The 17,722-nt window shown below is 39.3% G+C and overlaps 1 protein-coding gene across 4 annotated transcripts in view; it reads right to left on the reverse strand.

Annotated features, from left to right (window-relative positions):
* IQCB1 (IQ motif containing B1) overlaps positions 1-17,722 on the reverse strand; it is an 86,439-nt gene that overhangs the window by 8,253 nt on the left and 60,464 nt on the right. For 3 of the 4 annotated variants that reach the window (XR_010322359.1, XM_003412969.4, XM_023551742.2), the window contains exons 11-13: positions 11,584-11,732; positions 5,151-5,282; positions 1,044-1,200 (exon numbers count right to left, since the gene is read on the reverse strand). Coding sequence is in view for 3 of the 4 variants with exons in the window: in XM_003412969.4 (XP_003413017.2) it covers positions 1,044-1,200; positions 5,151-5,282; positions 11,584-11,732 (438 nt within the window). In the remaining variant the exon portion in view is untranslated. Of the gene's footprint in view, positions 1-1,043; positions 1,201-5,072; positions 5,283-11,583; positions 11,733-17,722 lie in introns of those variants that run through there. The other variant, XM_023551743.2, reaches the window with a different exon arrangement.

Consider the following 17,722-nt stretch of genomic DNA (forward strand, 5'->3'; position numbering starts at 1 on the left):
CCTGTGCCAAGCAAGTACGAACCTGGAGATCACAGAGCTGGAACTCTGTTATAGCAGACAGGGAAAAGTTCCGATGCTGAATCTATTACCCTTGGTAGCTGCGGATGATATGTAACTACTCACAAGTGTTTGCTATGGCTGGTAGCAACTTCCCTCTCTAGATGTCTCCCCCTAACTTCCATGTTTAAAAGAAAAGAATAAAAAAAGATGTAAATTTCTTTTAGATGATTTATTTAAAAACAGGAACTTTTACAATGATAGCAGAACCCTATCCTGTAGATACAAGGCACGGTTACAGCCACTAATTCATTCAAAAATACAAAATTCACAAATAATGGTCGTTAAATAGAGAACACTGGCCCTTTTTGCCCCACATATACTAAAAGAAATCCCAGAGGCTGACTGAAACTCTAGCTTCACAGATGGGATCTCATTAAATGGACCAGTGGTTGTGAGGAGCAGATGAATTAATTTTTGTGAACGTATTTCTTTAAAAATTATAAAATGCTCTACAAGTGAATGGTACTATAACCATTCTCACCATCTACTTGTGAAATATGCTCAAAAGCTTTCGAGACCACATGTGGCTAGTAGGGCTCAGCATCTTTGAAATCAATGTTTGTCTCAGCTGATACGTATGAATTACAGGACTGAGGGGAAGCAGTCAAGGAGTTCATGGGATTGGCATCATTTAATAACCTTGTGTGCCAATACAGGCGAGGTCAGCACAACAGGACTAAACCAAAAGCAAAGAAGTTTCCTGAATAAACTGAATGCTTCAAAGGCCAGCCTAGCAGGGAGAGGGGTTTGGGGACCATGGTTTCAGGGGCCATCTAAGTCAACTGGCATAATAAAATCTATTAAGAAAGCAAAGCAAAAAAAAAAAATCTTGTGTGCTGGTATGATCTGGATGTAGAAAGTTCTGAGTACAGAAGATGGGCTAAAAGACCATTAGACGGTATTTTCTTTCTGAAGATTTTAGATGTCACAAGTCATACATAGGCTGCTGCCTTTTAGGAAACAAAAACTGAATGCACACATACTCATTAACTGCTCAATGTTGGTGTTGATCTGAGCCATCAGAGCCTCCCTGTGCTGCTGGGCTCTCTCCTCTAGAGCCCTGCCCATAAAGTAGTGTTGCAATCGTTCTTGAGCCTGGGCATGGAGCTCCCTGCTGGCCGCATCTGACATCTGAGCACTCTGGGGATAAAGAACAGAAAAACCTGTCACATATACATCAAAGTGCTTCACCCAACCATTGAGCAGAGGTTCTGGAATGCTCAGCTGTCTCTCATCATATCAACGGAATCTTATGATTGATGTCTACCTTGTACTCTTGCAGAAGCCATTAAATAGTCTCTTAAGAGAGTTTTAGATGAAAATGTCGGTGGGGAAGTTTCTTTTTGGTATGCTCTCATACTGTCTTCCTCAGACAGTGTGGTATTCTCGGAGAAGAGTAAGATGGAGAGATCATGGTGAAATTACAAATAGTTTGGAAAAGACACTGGCCTAGAAGAGAAGTAACAAGGCTCATTCCTTTGTTTCACACTATCACCTAATAACTGGCTTACTTTTTATCCCATGATGTTGTAACTGCTTTTGGTTTCACAGAAACAAGGGACAAAATCAGCCAAAGATCATATTCATTTGGCCAGCAAGCTATTTCAAGGGGAAATTATGTGGACAAGGATGAAATAATCTTAGTTGTGAAACCGGTGAAGGCTCTGATACCACAGCTTTCTCAAACAGACCAGTTTCTGGATCTTGGATGCGACCCCATTCTGCCTAACACCTTACTTTCCAACCACAAGATCTTAAACAGCTAGAATTTGGCTAAATCAGTGTTTTTTTTGGTCAATTATAATACGCAACAGAATCAAGAGACATCTTAAAAAGAGAGATACATGGAGCCACACCAAACCTACTGAAAAAGAATTTCTTGGGGGAGGGAGCCTGAGTATACAATTTTTGTAAAGGTATTTAAAATATGTAACCCTGAAGAAAACTGCTAAAGCCATGCAAGTCCTCTCTACAGAGCTTAGGAACCAATGCTGTTTGCTGGATAGAAGGCATGTGTCTCTCTCTCTCTCCATTCTGACTCTGCCCCCAGGGAAGAACTCTCAGTTGTGCTTCTGCCCCTCCCCAGCTCAGTTCTGGTTCTCCGCCAGAGAAAAGTTATGAATATGACTGATCAGTGCTTGAGAGATGCAGTGATCATATTTTATTAGTGGCCAGGCTGGCTGTGTGTTAAAAGCTTAGGACCCTTATTTTTATTTTTTTAGCACTTAGGTTTTAAATTTTTTTTCTTATACAGCTTTATTGAGGTAAAAGTGACATACAATAAACTGCTGAGCTTCTCTGCTGTTCCTCTTTGCTGTGCTGTGACCTGGGAACTCTCTCAAGGCAGTAAGTTACTACGGGGCTGACTTTGTTCCCTCATAGGGCTCACTGTTCTTCAGTGATTTTAGAAACTATTGTTTCATCTATTTTATATCTGTCCTTCAGGCAGGTGGTAAATTCATTCCTGTTACTCCATCTTGCCCAGAAGCAGAAGTCAGACTTTTTTCTACTGTCTAGCTCTGTGTAAGCACAGAGGGTCTGGCATGCAAGAGTAGGCTTGTCATACTCTCCTCCACAGGCTCACTTTAGTGTGTGGGTCCCTAGATTCAAGCTAGTGGGAGCGGAAAGCAGGAGGCCTTAGTTCTGCCTCCTGAACTAAGCCTTGCTGTCCAATTCAGCTTGTACCACTGCTCTGCTCCAGTAGTTACCAGCTACATGCTCAGCTATTCGTACATTTGTACCCTATATTCCATTTGTATAGTTCTTTGCATAAAGCTCTTTTGTTTGGAAAGTTCTAGAGGAATGGAATGGTGAGTGGTAAGATTAAATATCATACCAAACCTCTAACATTAGTCACCCAGAACTCTCAGATTTTAAGGGTGTGTGTGTGTGTTTGTGTGTGTAAGAAAGACAGAGAGAGAGAAAGAAAATGAACCTAGAGACAAACAACAACAGTCACAACAACATGGATGTGAAAAGTATCAATATACATTGTGAGTGGTTGGTTTAAATGAGGTTAATGAGAATTCTGGTTGGCTTAAAAGGATTAGCTGCCAACCTTTCCCCATAAAATTAAAGAAGTATAGAAGCATGGGAAAAGCAGCAAGAGAGAAGAATGTAGATGGGACCACCAGAGGTACAAGTGGTTAGAATTAATGACAGGAGTGGTAAGTTACTCTCAAGGCAGAAAGGAAAATGACCTACAGAGATGTAAAGGTTAAGAACTCAGAAGGGAGAAGCAAATAACACCCGCTCTTCAGTACTACAGTCAGAGAAGGTGAAAGATACAGACAGCTCTACTGGGAAAAAAAGGACAGCTCTGGTGGTGCAGTGGTTAAAGCGCTTGACTGCTGACCAAAGATGGGCGATTGGAAACCACCAGTGGCTCTGTGGGCAAGGATGTGGCGGTCCGCTTCCACAGAGATTTACAGCCTCGGAAACCCTATGGGGTTGCTATGAGTCAGAACGGACTCAATGGCAGTGGAGTGGGTTTACTGGGAAAAGTGCTGGCAGTGTCATAGTGATTAAATCATAAGAGGCAAATAGTCAAATGCTATATATACCTAATTAGCTCATGGAGGTTCATTACCAGTGCAGCAGAGTAAGTACCACACGTGCATTTACGTGAGTTGAGTGTACCTATGTGAAAATGAATGTTATCTACTGACTGACAGCTACACATACTCTTTCTAGAAGGTTTACAATAACCAAAGTTTTGCTGTACTATTACAAAGAAGCAATGACCATGTCTTACTGATGTGGTGTAAGAAATAACTTATTTGAAGCAAATTCCCCTTTACTACTGACTATATATATCCTTATTGTCTGTAATAGTTAAGGTTGTGTGCCAGCTTGGCTAGGCCACGATGCTCAGTGATTTGGCACTTACATAACGATGTAATTTGGCAGTTATGTAATGATGTGGTCATCCTCCACGTGATCAGCCAATCAGTTGTAAGGGGAATTCCCTTGGGGGTGTGGCCTGCATCCCAGATATATACTGGATCTGGCAAAGCTCTGCCTCATTCTGGCAAAGCTTGCTCGCTTGCTCTGGATCTTCCTCCTCATCTGACCTCAGGTCCCTGGGACTTGAGCCAGCAGCCTGCTGTATTACTGCCTGCTGTCTTAGTCATCTAGTGCTGCTATAACAGAAATACCACAAGTGGGTGGCTTCAATCAAAGAGAAATTTATTCTCTCACAACCTGGTTGGCTACAAATCCAAACTCAGGGCATCAGCTCCAGGGGAAGGCTTTCTCTTCTCAGCTCTGGAGAAAGGTCTTTGTCATCAGTCTTCTCCTGGTCGAGGAAGTTCTCAGCACAGGGACCCCAGGCCCAAAAGACACACGCTCGTGCTCTTCATTCTCAGTGGTATAAGGTCCCTCTGTCTCTCTGCTCACTTTTCTCTTTTATATCTCAAAAGAGACTAGCTTAAGACACTATCTAATCATGTAGTTCTCATCAATATAACTGCCATTAATCCACTTCATTACATCATAGTGATAGGATTTACAACATAGGGAAATCCCATCAGATGACAAAATGGTAGACGATCATACAATACTGGGAATCATGACCTAGCCAAGTTGATATTTTTGGGGTACACAATTCAATCCATGACACCTGCCAATCTTGGGATTTGTTGGCCTCTAAAGCCTAGAGCCAGCAGTCTGCTATCTGACCTGCCAATCTTGGATTCATCAGCCTCCTCAGCCTGCGAGCCAACGGCCTGCCATCTGACCTGCCAATCTTGGATTCGTCAGCCCCTGAAGCTCCATCAGTCAGGAGAAGCCTCCAGCCTGATGCCTGGCCCATGGATTTGGTATTTGCCAGCCTCTGCAACCATGTGAGCCATTTCCTTGAGAGAAATCTCTCTCTGTATATATATATACTTATGCTTCACTGTATTTGCTTCTCTAGAGAACCCAGCCTAAGACATGACCCAATTCCATTAAGTCTACGGTATTCCATTAATTCTATGCATTACTAATGCCAACAACAAATGTACACATACATGAGACATTGTTCTGTTGGTGATTATCATTCACGAGAACACTGTAACACTGATATCATGGCACTGAGGCCTACATACTGGGTGTCTCCTCACATAGACATCCACTCGTTGCTTCAGTTCAACCCTGCGTGCATCAGTGAGCCCTTGCAGTCCTTGCCAAGGAGCAAACAGTTTCTTTTTCTTACGGCATTTTGCCAGGAATTTAAGAGCCTGAAAAAAAAATAAATAAGGTTTGCGGTTTTTCTCCCCTAAAAGTTAATAAAAATTCCAAGCAGCCTGGTAATTATCATAGAAATCTTTTCTCCCTACAACATACTGTAGAGACAACACTGCAACAGTGGTTAACTCCGAGTGTGCATGGGGAGGGAGATGGGATTATGATGGGGTGAAGGAGGACAGTGACTTTTTATCTACATTTTTCTGTAGTGTTTTAATTTTTTACAAGGATATACTCATGTATTATTTGTGCAGTAACCAATAAAGAGAAAAAAAATCACTGGGTTCTAGTCTCAATTCTAGTCTCATAAAGTAATTCTAGGCAAGCTGATTTGCCTCAATAAGACAGGTTCTATGTATGTAGAAAACAGGGACTCCAATTCCACCTAGCCTACAGAATTTTAAAGATCAAAGAGAGACTATATAACAAAAAACTTGGTAAATGAGAAAATATAAAATTGTAAGTTAAGCTGCTGCTGATAAAAGTACTTTCTGAACGCCCGTCCTCATGCCCTTGAGAAAGGACTCTTAGTCAAATAAGAAATCTTGTAAAAGGCAAGATCAAACTCTGAAATTATTCTGCCCAATTTTTTTCTCTCTTCTCTCTTCTTTGTAGTTTTTATTCTCATCAAAGTTACATATGCAAATGTTAAAGCAAGGGTTGACAAATTACAGCCCACGGACAAATCCAGCCCACTGCCTGTGTTTCTGTGGCCCATGCACTCAGAATGGTATTTTATATTTTACATGGTTATAAAAAAGTCAAAAAGGAGTATTTTGTGACATGTGAAAATTATATGAAATTCAAAATTCAGTGTCTGTAAATAAAGTTTTACTGGAATACAGGCATGCTCTTTTGTTCACAAATTGTTTATGGCTGCTCTAGTGCTATATCGACTCGACGGCACTGGGTTAGTGCTATAATTGTAGCACTGAATAGTTGCAACAGAGACTATATGACTTGCAAAGCCTAAAACATTTACTGTGTGGCCACTTACAGAAAGTTTGCTGACCCCTGGCTTAAAACATCAAGTAATTGTATTGTTTTAAGTGTCAAATAGTTCTACAAGAATTGTGACCAAAAACGAAACAGAAGTGTTCTCTGCCCACCTACCTTACCCCTTCTGAAAGGCAGCAGCTTTAACTTTTTCAGCTTTTTCTTTTGGTGTTTATCTCCATCTGTGATTTTTCAGATACAGGTATCTCTACTGACTTTCTTGTATGTAAGATAAGGATTTAGCTCTCTTTCCCTGCCTATACTCCCACACACTTTCTGTATCCCCATCCATCCAATATCACTATATAATAATTAGTTAAATCAATATTCAGTGTTTATATAATTATGACTACATAAAGGCCATTCATTTTGAGCCACACAGTATCCTCTGATTACTTTTCCTTTCCTGCACATTTTTTACATTCTCTCAAAGTAATGTTTCTCTTGCTTTTCCTCTGTGCTTTAGTTTTCAATGTACTAATCATTGATTATATGTCACAAACTGCCTGAATTGTCTATATATTAAAACACATGAGACGTGCTACCAAATTTGTTTTCTTGGACACACTTTTTCGGAAGTTTTCTGCCCTCCTCCAATCTGGACTGACTGCTCTCTATACCTGGTACACAACTGTCATCCTGGGATCTCCATTCACCATCATCTGGGAGATTCCTTTTCATCCTTCCCTTGTGTTTCTTGTATTCCATGTTGTCTTCTTTCTTGATTTACTCCCTTGTTTTAGAGATTTTGCCATGTCTAAAAATGTCTTTGAGGGAACCCTAGTGACACAGTGTGGCTGCTAACCGCAAGGTTGATGGTTTGAACTCACCAACCTGTTGTTGTGGAAAAGATGTGGAAGTCTGCTTCTGTAAAGATTACAGCTTTGGAAACCCTGTGGGGCAGTACTACTCCGTCCTACAGAGTCACTATGAGTTGGAATCAACTCAACAGCGATGGGTTTTTTTTTTTTTTTAATGTCTTAAGTCTTTACCCTTGACAGCCTTACTCCAATATCTTCTAGCTTCCAATGTTTCTGTTGAGAAGTCCTTCTGCTCCCAGTACTTCACAGTAATGTGCCTTGATATGGGTGTTTGTCTGACCATTTTATTGGACACTCAGCAGTCTTTTTAATCTAAAACACAACAGTCTGGGAAATCTCGAGTTATTTGATCTCCTCTCCTCTGTTTTCTGTTTCAAATGTTTGGGTGCTTGACCTCCTGGACTGGCTATCCCTTCTTTTTGTTCTGCTTTCTAGTAGATTCCCTGAACTTTTTTCACCTGCCATTTTATTATGTTTCTCTTTCTTTTCTGTCAAATTTTACTGTTTGCTCTCTTTTTTTTTTTGAAATAGTATCCAATTCTTGTTTCATGCATTATGTTCTCTTTTCTCTGTGAGAAGAGTTTTTTTTTTTTTTTTTAAGTTTTCTTATCTTTGCAATGTCTCTATTTCTAGTAACTAGTTTTATTCTTCTTGTTTTAGCCTGGCTTCCCTCAGATATCCAGTGAAACTTATGTTTCGGCTGAAATTCAAGGACGGGCACTAAAAAGCTATTAAGAAATTCTGGCCAGGTGGGTAGGACTTATCTACTGTGCGTTTCAGTATGTTGTTGTGTGCTACTGAGTTGATTTCATCTCATAGTGACCCTTTATAACAGAATGGAACTGCCCCCATATGGTTTCCTAGGCTGTAATCTTCACGGGAGCAAATTGCCAGGTCTCTTCTCTTGCGGAGTGGCTGGTGGGTTTGAACCACTGACCTTCCAGTTAGCACTCTGGGAGCTGAGAAGAAAAAGAAGACTGGTTTCAAATATATTTGGTACTTCCCATTTGAGAGATCCTGTCCTTTCTTCATAGTCTTCCTTTTACTTGATTTTTCTTCCTCGCCTCTCCTCTCACTCCTCCACCCCTTGCTTTTAGTAGCACTCTGGGCTTATACTGCTCTGCTGGGAATTTCAGAGTAACAGGTCCAGAAAAGAAATCTCTGCCCCATATCAGAAAAGCCCACCTTCACTTTTCTGTCTTTAGTCTCATTCCCTCATTGTTATTTCAAGACTCTCTGAAACTGTATTTATTTCCCAGATTTTATTTACTTTCTCAACTGCCACTGATTTGTTTCACTCTGTGCTTCTGTGGTCGGTCTGTGATGAACATGTGTAATCGTGCTATTGTACTTTTCTGCCATATCCAAGGAGCAAGAATCAGCTGTCAATCTGGCTTTAGAGGTCAGACACCAGTAACATCGCTTTTTTATTTTTTAAGAAACAAGAAAGCAAGAGAAAGGCCTAGAGCTTTCCTAAAAATGAAAAGGCAGCGAACTCTTCAAATTTAATTCCAATACTGTACAATTGCAGAGAACTCCAGCTTCTCTATGTAAGTAAGCGTATGTAATTTGAAACTGTAAGTTTACATGGTTTTCTCAAGGTTTCCCTAAAGCTTCTGCTTCTGCACAAAGTAAGGGTGGGAGAGAAGTTAGACAGCAGCTCTGGCTTTTCTTTTGCTGCCAAGAACAGTAATGACCAGTTCCTACTAAGGGACAAATTCGGTGAAAGGATAGTCCCCCTGGGTTTATCCCATCTACTTATTTCAGTGAAACTGATTATTGCCTTTTCTTTCTTACCAATGTGAACAGCAGTACCAATAAAAATATAATTTGAATAACATATGCATGTCCAAGTTTTCTAGTAGCCACATTAAAAAACCAGTTGTTACTGAGTTGACTCTGACTCGTGGTGGCCCCAGTTATGTCAGAGGAGAACTGCCCCACAGGGTTTTCAGTGGCTGATTTCTCAGAAATAGTTCGCCAGACCTTTCTTCCCAGGCACCTCTGGGTAGACTCGAACCGCCAACATTTTAATTAGCAGCCGAGTGCATCAACCATTTACATCACCCGAGGACTCACAGCCACATTAAAGAAGTGGAGAGGAAAAAAACAAAAAACAGGTGGAATCAATTTTAATAATTTATTTTATATAACTCAATATATGTAAAATCTTATTTCAACATGTAATTAATATAAAATTATTAATGAGATTTATATATATATATATTTTTTTTCATACTAAGTCTTCCAAATGCGGTGGCTATATGTCAAGTACTCAACAGCCACATGTGGTTACTGGCTATGTATCTCTTAGAAAAAGATGCTTCAAAAACATGGCAAAATGTGGCCTTTCCTGACCATTGCTCTGTTCTAATTTTCTCTGATAATTTTTTTTTCTTGCTTCTGTGTACTTTCTCCCTAAGCAATGGATAAGCTGAGGTATCTCTGTTTATAGCAAAGGACTCCTTTGGAAGTATATAGCTCATCTAAATCAGACATGGTAGTAAGCTTAATAAGGGCTCTGGCAGAAAAGAGCTTAAAAAGGAGGCAGCCATGAGGTAAAAGGATTAGAAAGGAGTCAATATAGGTTGTCCTATAGCAACCCTATAGGACAGAGTAAACTGCCCCATAGGGTTTCCAAGGCTATAATCTTTATGGAAGCAGACTGCTTTATCTGTCTTCTGCACAGCAGCTGGTGGGTTCAAACCACTGATCTTTTGGTTAAGAGCTATGCTTAACCACTGTACCACAGCTCCTTCCACCCTTGATACCCAGGGGTGGATTACCCAGTAAGCAAGGCATGCATGAGCTTAACTGTGTTTACTTACTAATCTGTAGCAAATAATTTTACGTGAATTTTGCCACATCTTTGATTTTTTAAACATTTTGTTCAATGATACTCATGGGTTAATCCTAGGCTGGCCTGGTCTAGTAGAGGGTAGGTAGCAGGTGTGGTGTGTGATTCAACGATGGTGTAGGACTGTCTGCTGCAGATTGAGCTTGAGACTCCCAGAAAAGCCTGAAGAAGAGCCTGAAGGAGAAGGAGGCTGACATCTTTTCCTGTTCCCCCAGTATTTGCTCCACCCTGTTTTTTGAATGGTTTAAAAAAACTTTGTAAAAAGTTAATCAGAGAATTTGACGAAGCTTATGTACAGATAGAGAGCTGCTGTCAAGTCAGCCCCAACTAATGGCGATGTTGCCTGGTCCTACTTCATTCTCATGTTTGCTAGCATGTTTGACTCCACTGTTGCAGCTATTGTGCCAATCTCTCTCATCGTGGGCCTCCCACACCCTTGCTGGCCTACCGCATTAAACGTGATGTCTTTGTCCAGTGCGCCCGCGACTGATCCCTCCTCATGGTCTGTTATGATCTATAAGGTTTCACTGGCTAATTTCTGGAAATGCATCACCAGGCCTTTCTTCCCAGTTTGTTTTAGTCTGGAAGCTCTGCTGAAACCTGCCCACCATGGATGACCCTGCTAGTATTTGAAATACTGGTGGAATAGCTTCCAACATTACCATATCATGCAAGCCACCACAATACAAAAAATGGACTGATGGGTGATGTACAGAGACTGTTCAAAATCTATCATTGTATAAAATTGGAATTGACCTAAAAGTTCAACAACAAGGGATTGCTAAACTATTACAGGACGTAAAACTCTACTATGAAAGTTAACCATGTAAAAAAAAAAATAACTGGATATTTAGGAAAACTGGTCATTAAATGAAATAAACAGCCTTGTGCTATGCTTCTCCAAGGCAATAAAATAGTGCTATACTTCAGGTAAATCCCAGAAAAATTATCATTTAAGATCATCATTCTAAAATTCAATTACAATGATCTAATTGCACCTAATATATTATCTCTGAATTACGAAAATCAGCTACGATATGCTACATTTGCAAAGTGTGTAACATTCAAACCCAAAACCTGTTGCCCTTGAGTTGATTCCAACTCTTAGCAACCCTATAGGACAGAGTAGAACTGCCCCAAAGGGTTTCTAAGGAGCGGCTGGTAGATCTGAACTGCAGACCTTTGGGTTAGCTGCCAAGCCCTTAACCATTGCGCCACCAGGGGTCCATAACAACACTGCAGTATCGTAAATGATGTACAAGGTTCTATGGAAGTACTAAACCAAAAAAGCCAAACCCACTGCCGTTGAGTCAACTCTGACTCATAGCGACCCTATAGGACAGGGTAGAACTGCCCCATAGAGTTTCCAGGGAGTGCCCGGCAGATTTGCGCTGTGGGCCTGTTGGTTAGCAGCCGTAGCACTTAACCACTAAGCTACCAGGATTTCCATGGAAGTACTAAGTACTGTCTAAATCAGCTTGGCCAGAGGTTGTTATTTTAAACAGGAAGAAACGAAGGTTCAGGAAAACTAAGTGACTTGGCCAAGGCTTTACAGCAAGTAGATTGCAAAGTAGGAACCCAGGTCTTTGCTTCCTAATCTTTTAACTACATCAGACTCACTGCTCTCTGAAGTATGACAGCTGCTTTATACTCCGTAAGAGATGGCCTCTGTTGGTGAAAATTCTTCCTTTCCCTGTACCCTTTCCAATGTTTCTGGATAATCAATGCTGATTTCTCTTCCAATTCTCGATTGTGTTTTTCCACCTGACCTAAAAAAATGACAGATACCATTACAACATACTCACTGCTATGCTTTCGCACATTCTGAAATCAAGACAACAGTAATAACAACCTTGCAGTTCCCAATTCTACTGTTTTATAATGGTTCTAAGATTTTAGACAGAAAAAACTCTAAAAGCTTCCCCAGATTATGCAGCTTCCTTGGAGAAAGTACTCATATAACTTTTTATTACAGAGAAGGAGAAAAGGGCTGAAAATCCAATAGCAAGAATCATGACTACAAGGCTAGCAAATCATTCAAAAGATCTCAACTGGTACCAGTGGGAAAGGGAAAACGTTTGTGTATGCGTTATCTGTTCTCTGTGTTCTTCCAACTATTTCTTCAGTTGCTGATACAGTTCTACAGATGGCTTTCTTTTTACCTTCTGGTAGATGATCAGCACATAGCCCAGGGTTCACAGCAGCTAAGTGATAACGCGGAAGGCAGTAACAGTGGTAATAGAAAGAAGGTGTGTACTTGAGAGAGATTAGTGAATGATTTGATGTGGGGGCGAGGGAGGAAAAGAACATCAGGATGTCATACAGATGGGCAACAGAGTTGGTTGTTGTATCATTACCTGAGATGGGAAATACAGGAAGAGGAAATTTAGAGGGCTTTGGTTTTAAACGTACTGTTCTTGGAATGCCTATGGATATCCAAACAAAGATATCCAATAGGTAGGTGATTAGAGTTGTACTGTCCAATATGGTAGACACTAGCCACAAGTGGTTACTTAATTTTAAATTAACTAAAATTAAAAATTCAGGTCCTTAACTGCACTAGCTACATTTCAAGTACTCAACAGCCACCTGTGGCCAGTGGCTACCGCATTGCACAGTGCAGATACAGAACTTTTTTCTTCCCCATAGATAGTTCCACTGGACAGTGTTCTGGTCTAGAGGTTATTAAGAGAGAGGATGAGGATGAAGACCAGATTTGAGAGTGCTCAGCACTCACTTGACAGCTGAAGCTACAGTTATGGGTGGGAAACTTCAGGAGGACCAATATGAGAACAGTGAGGAACTTTGGACAGCATCTATATTTAAGGGAAAGACAGAGAGATGAGGGGCTAGTGAAGGACACTGGGAATGAGCAGTAAGAGGGGAAGGGGAAGAATGAGAAAAGAATTTTTGAAACCACTCAGACCTCCCAGACTACACTTACTATTAATGTCTGCTTAGTCTGCAGTCAAAGTATATTTCTTGAACTACCAGAAAATCATTTCAGGACAAAGAATGATCATGTATTACAAAGGAACACTAGAAGACATAAGTAAGCAATCTGAGTTGTGTATAGGGAGTGACGAATGGATAATCTATTACTGTTATTCAACACTAAGATCAATCAAGATCAACAACTAATCATTCCTCCTGGAAAAAATAGTCCCACAGATACTTCAGTGTCTGTTTAAATGAAAGGACAAAGCTCCACCCTCTTGCAGAGTAGGGAAACCAAAATTCAGACTCAAGGGACCTGATGATAAAGGCAGTTGTAATGAAGAGGAGGATGCTTTGGTTCTGGGGAATTTTCCTGACGGAAATATTCTAGACTGAAAAACTTGGGTGCTCAAAGGAAATGGGGATCCTGATGCTGGTTTTGGGGAAAAATATTCTGCCATGATTCAGTGGAGAACATGATATCTCATCATGTTGGGAACTAACAGGAAAAAGGAGCCTAGTTTCAGTCTAATAGGGGATAAAACATGATGGCCACTGTACAAAAAACTGTTCCCTGAAACAAACAGAACACTCTCATAGGGTTACATAACCCATAAATATGGTTACATAAAGTATTTAAAAAAAAAAAAACAAACAAACCATTGCCATCAAGTCAATTCCAACTCATACACACAATGTAAAAATGCTCAAATTAAATTAGAATAAACAGAGTCCCTAAATTTGGGCTACCGAAGATTTCTTTATGGGAGCTTCCTGAAAAGAAAGAAAAAAGAAAAAAAAAAAAAAAAAGTCTTAAAGTGGAGCTATAAGGTGGCACAAATGATTAAGCATTCAACAAGCAGCCAAAAGGCTGGCGGTTCGAACCCACCCAGAAGTACCTTGAAGGACAGACCTGGCAATCTGCTTTGGAAAGGTCACAGCCTTGAAAGCCCTATTGAGCAGTTCTACTCTGACACACGGGGTTGCCATGAAGTCAGAATCAACTTGATGGCAACTAACAATAAATACAACTGTAGTGGTATAGAAGCACCCAGACACAAAGAGGAGATGGAACCAATTTTGAGGGTGGAGAAACAGAAAGCTACCACAGCCAGAGTGTATATATACTACATTTTCTACTGAGTGAGGGGCATTCCTGGCTAGCATAAATAAGTATACCCCAGCCCCATTAGAAAGTTAATTCAAAAGGAAGGATGAGCATGAGGAAAAACACAGAGACAGCAAGCACAGGGTAAAGAAGGATGAAAACGTGCTACGCTGAAGCAGGGAATATGACACTACAGGGTACACCTTGTCCAAAACATTAATATAACATAATCTGTTACTATACCTTATCCAAAACATTCCTTTTGCAATTTATGGTACTTTATTTTGCTATATCCTTCCCTTCACTATAGTTCCTGCATATACTAAAACTGCGTAGCCACTAAAGAAGGTGAAACCTGCAAGAGGGTAGAAGGAATTTCCCCTCTGGGAGTCCGCTCCTCTTTAGTGAGAGACCCGAGACCATCGCTCATGACTGTCATGCTCCAGCCAGGACACTGCATTCAACTGCTCACTAATTTTGTTTTTCAGCTCTTACTAGCTCTCCCCTTGCCATATCTACATTCACCAGAATTTTGTAAATAAATTAACTTTCATCAGTTACAAAATGAACTGCTATAATCAATATAAATTCTAATCTACTCTCAGGTTAAAAATGAAGCAAAGAGAAAGTTTGTTTTCTTCCATGCATATAAAAAGCAACAGGCTAAGGAATTAGAAACCCCATGTTCCAGAATGCAGGATCCTAATACAATGTATAACTTTATAAAATTGATTAACTTCTCTGTGTATCACCTTTTCTATCTACAATAATGATAACACTATTTCTTGTTCTTTATGCCTTTTAAAGTCATCAAAAAAGAATAACGAAGATAGTAAGATTTAAGAATTCATTAGTGACTCAGGGAAGGTGGTGCCTACAGTGCTGTAATTTTTAAATCTCCCTAAATATGCCCATAATAGAGCAACTGATACAGTACCATTGGAAAAAAAAAAAAAAGAGGGGGCAATGTCTACATCAGAAGTAGTTTAAAAGGAATCCTCAACAACCTCCAAATATGAGCAGGTGGGGAGATTCCCACAACAGCTACAAGACCCATGTGGTATCAGCATATGTTCTGGAACAGAACAGAGGGAAGGAATAAAACACCTGATGGAAAACACAGCGGGCCATTTTGAGAACAACAGCTGAAACTGGGAAAGAGTGTGCACGCTCTAGTTTGTGGATGAGTAAAATGGGTCTGCTGTGAGGTCTGAAGGATCTAAGGCAGACTAGACCCTATGAACTGTTAAAACTAACCTGCCAAAGCTCTATTCCAAGACAAAATCCTACCATGAATAAAAAATGCTAGAACTAGATGCCAAGTTAAGCAGAACAGGGACAATAGGAGCAAAAGATGAGAAGTGGAGGAAGGGAACAAAACCGGGAAATCTTGAAAAGCAAGCTGCCGTATTTTTTAATACTACACGAAAACACCTGGAGAGTTTTAGTGCTATGAATGCACAAAAGCTATCCTGATCACCCCCCCTTCCCAAAAGTTCAAGAAAACTAACTTCCTATAAAAATAAGCAACAGTAAAGAATAGCGGTTGAGTTCAGTACAAGTCTACTGTAAGTAAAGAAAGCACGAGAAACAGAAAACACCTCTGTAGACAAAGTATCTTCCCAGAAAACAGATGAAAATTAAAACCTAATATTTTAAAACGAGCTAAAAGGAATTAAGAAAATTATGAAACATAAGAAGTACCAAGAAACTCAAATGATGTGCTAGAATTCAGGAATAAAAAGAAAACTCAGAAATAAAAGAAAAACACTAGTTCAGAAATGAACACTAGAAAGAAAAGGTGTAAAAGAAAAAAAATTAAAAGAAAAAATGAAGAAAGATAAAATATTTATGGGAAAATGATAAATACAGAAAATAGGCAAAGATACACTTATGCATGTATAAGAGAAATCTTCAAAGAAAAAAGCTAAAGCGATGGAAGTAAGCAAATATTAAAAAGTAGAATTTAAGACAATGTTCCTGAAACAAAAATAATAAAAAAAAGATATACAGTTACATATTGAAAGAGTACGTCATGTACCTGAGAAAAGTGATTCATAAATACCAAAACTGAGATGCATTCTACTAAAATTACTTGATTTTAAAGAAGCATGATTAGGGAAGCCAGGCAAAAGACCAAATGACTTGTAAGAAAATTAGAAAATCATTGAACTTTTGACAGTGACACTTTATTCCAGAAGACAGTGGACTTACCTATTTCAGATACTTGGAAAAGAAAATGTGAACCAAGGATAATTTATTTGCCAGACTGATTTTCAAGAATAAAGTATACAAATTGCTATCAACATGCAACAACTTAAAGAACAGTGTTCCCATGAGCCCTTCCTGAAGAATTTACTGATAAGGCACTGAGACAACCAAAATAACTGAAGAGACATTAATATGCTGAATATTAAATAAATTTTTAACTACGGAACCAAGACTAAATAATGATCATAATGAAAATTGTAGCGTATGTAACAGCTATATATTCTGACAGTGGAGATACAGTACAACCATCAAAAAAGGCGGGGGTGGGGAATGGAGAGAACATTTAAAAAGTACAAAAAAATATATCAATCCTTAAATCAGACGCTAGAGGCGAGGGTGAAGAAGGATTTATTAACTAATGTCAATATTACTCATATAAGGAACCATAATACATGAGGGAACCAGTTTTATAATTTAGAATAAAGGTAATCATTATAATAAAAATACAGGCCTTCCTAAAACTGAAAAATCCAAATAACCAACCAAAACACAATGAAAGGATAAATTATTAAAAAAAAAAAAAAAGATTACTTATGAGGGTAAGGAGGGAGTAGGCTGCAGAGGACAGGAACAGGCACACATTTGACAAATGGTACAAAGTGGATGTACAATTGGATCCTCGTAAATATTTTATGTAACAAAGAAACAAAATTATAAAAAATAAAAGAAATTCTCTGAAGAGTAATTCAAGTAAAAAAACTGAATCTAAATGTATTCAGTTGGTGGCATAACTACACTTAGGGAAACTATTTTAAGTGACTTTACAACACAGTAAATTTGACTGTGTAACTCTAATAGGATATGCCCAAAGGATAAAGCCAACTGTTTTTAAAAAAACAAAATTGTTGGTGATCATACTGATGGTGGAATTATTAACACTATTATTCTGATAAATTAGATGATATTTTCATAGTATCATCTCTGGGGTCTTGAGAATTGGGACTCTTGCAATGGGAAAAAAAGAGATGTGGATATAAGAAGAGATGAACAGTAATTCTGAATTTGATTTTCAAGTGTCACTATGAGCTTATGATATATTTTAACTATAAATCAAAACAAAATAAACAAAAGACTGAAAATATGTTCTTGCTCTGTCATAGAAACAATGATCCACCTAGTAGCAACGAGCACTCCTAGTTGTGGTCCTTGGAAAAGTTACCTGTTCCAGGACTGGGGCAGGGAATGCACAGATAAGCTTAGACCATCGTGTCAAACCAGATGGCAGGAAAGCTAACAAGGACTCTCAGTGGCCAAAGACCCAAAGTTTAAACGTCAATTAGAATAATAACTTCAACAGATCAAAAGCCCTCCTGGTAACCTGCTGCTGTTGAGTCAATTCTGACTTCTAGAGATAGTTCCAAAGAGTAGAACTGCCCCACAGGATTTCCCAGGAAAAAAAAAAAAATTTTTTTTTTTTCTTTAACCTTTAAGGGAGCAGATTGC

This window comes from Loxodonta africana, chromosome 1, assembly GCF_030014295.1.
Source record: "Loxodonta africana isolate mLoxAfr1 chromosome 1, mLoxAfr1.hap2, whole genome shotgun sequence".
NCBI classification, from domain to species: Eukaryota; Metazoa; Chordata; class Mammalia; order Proboscidea; family Elephantidae; genus Loxodonta; species Loxodonta africana.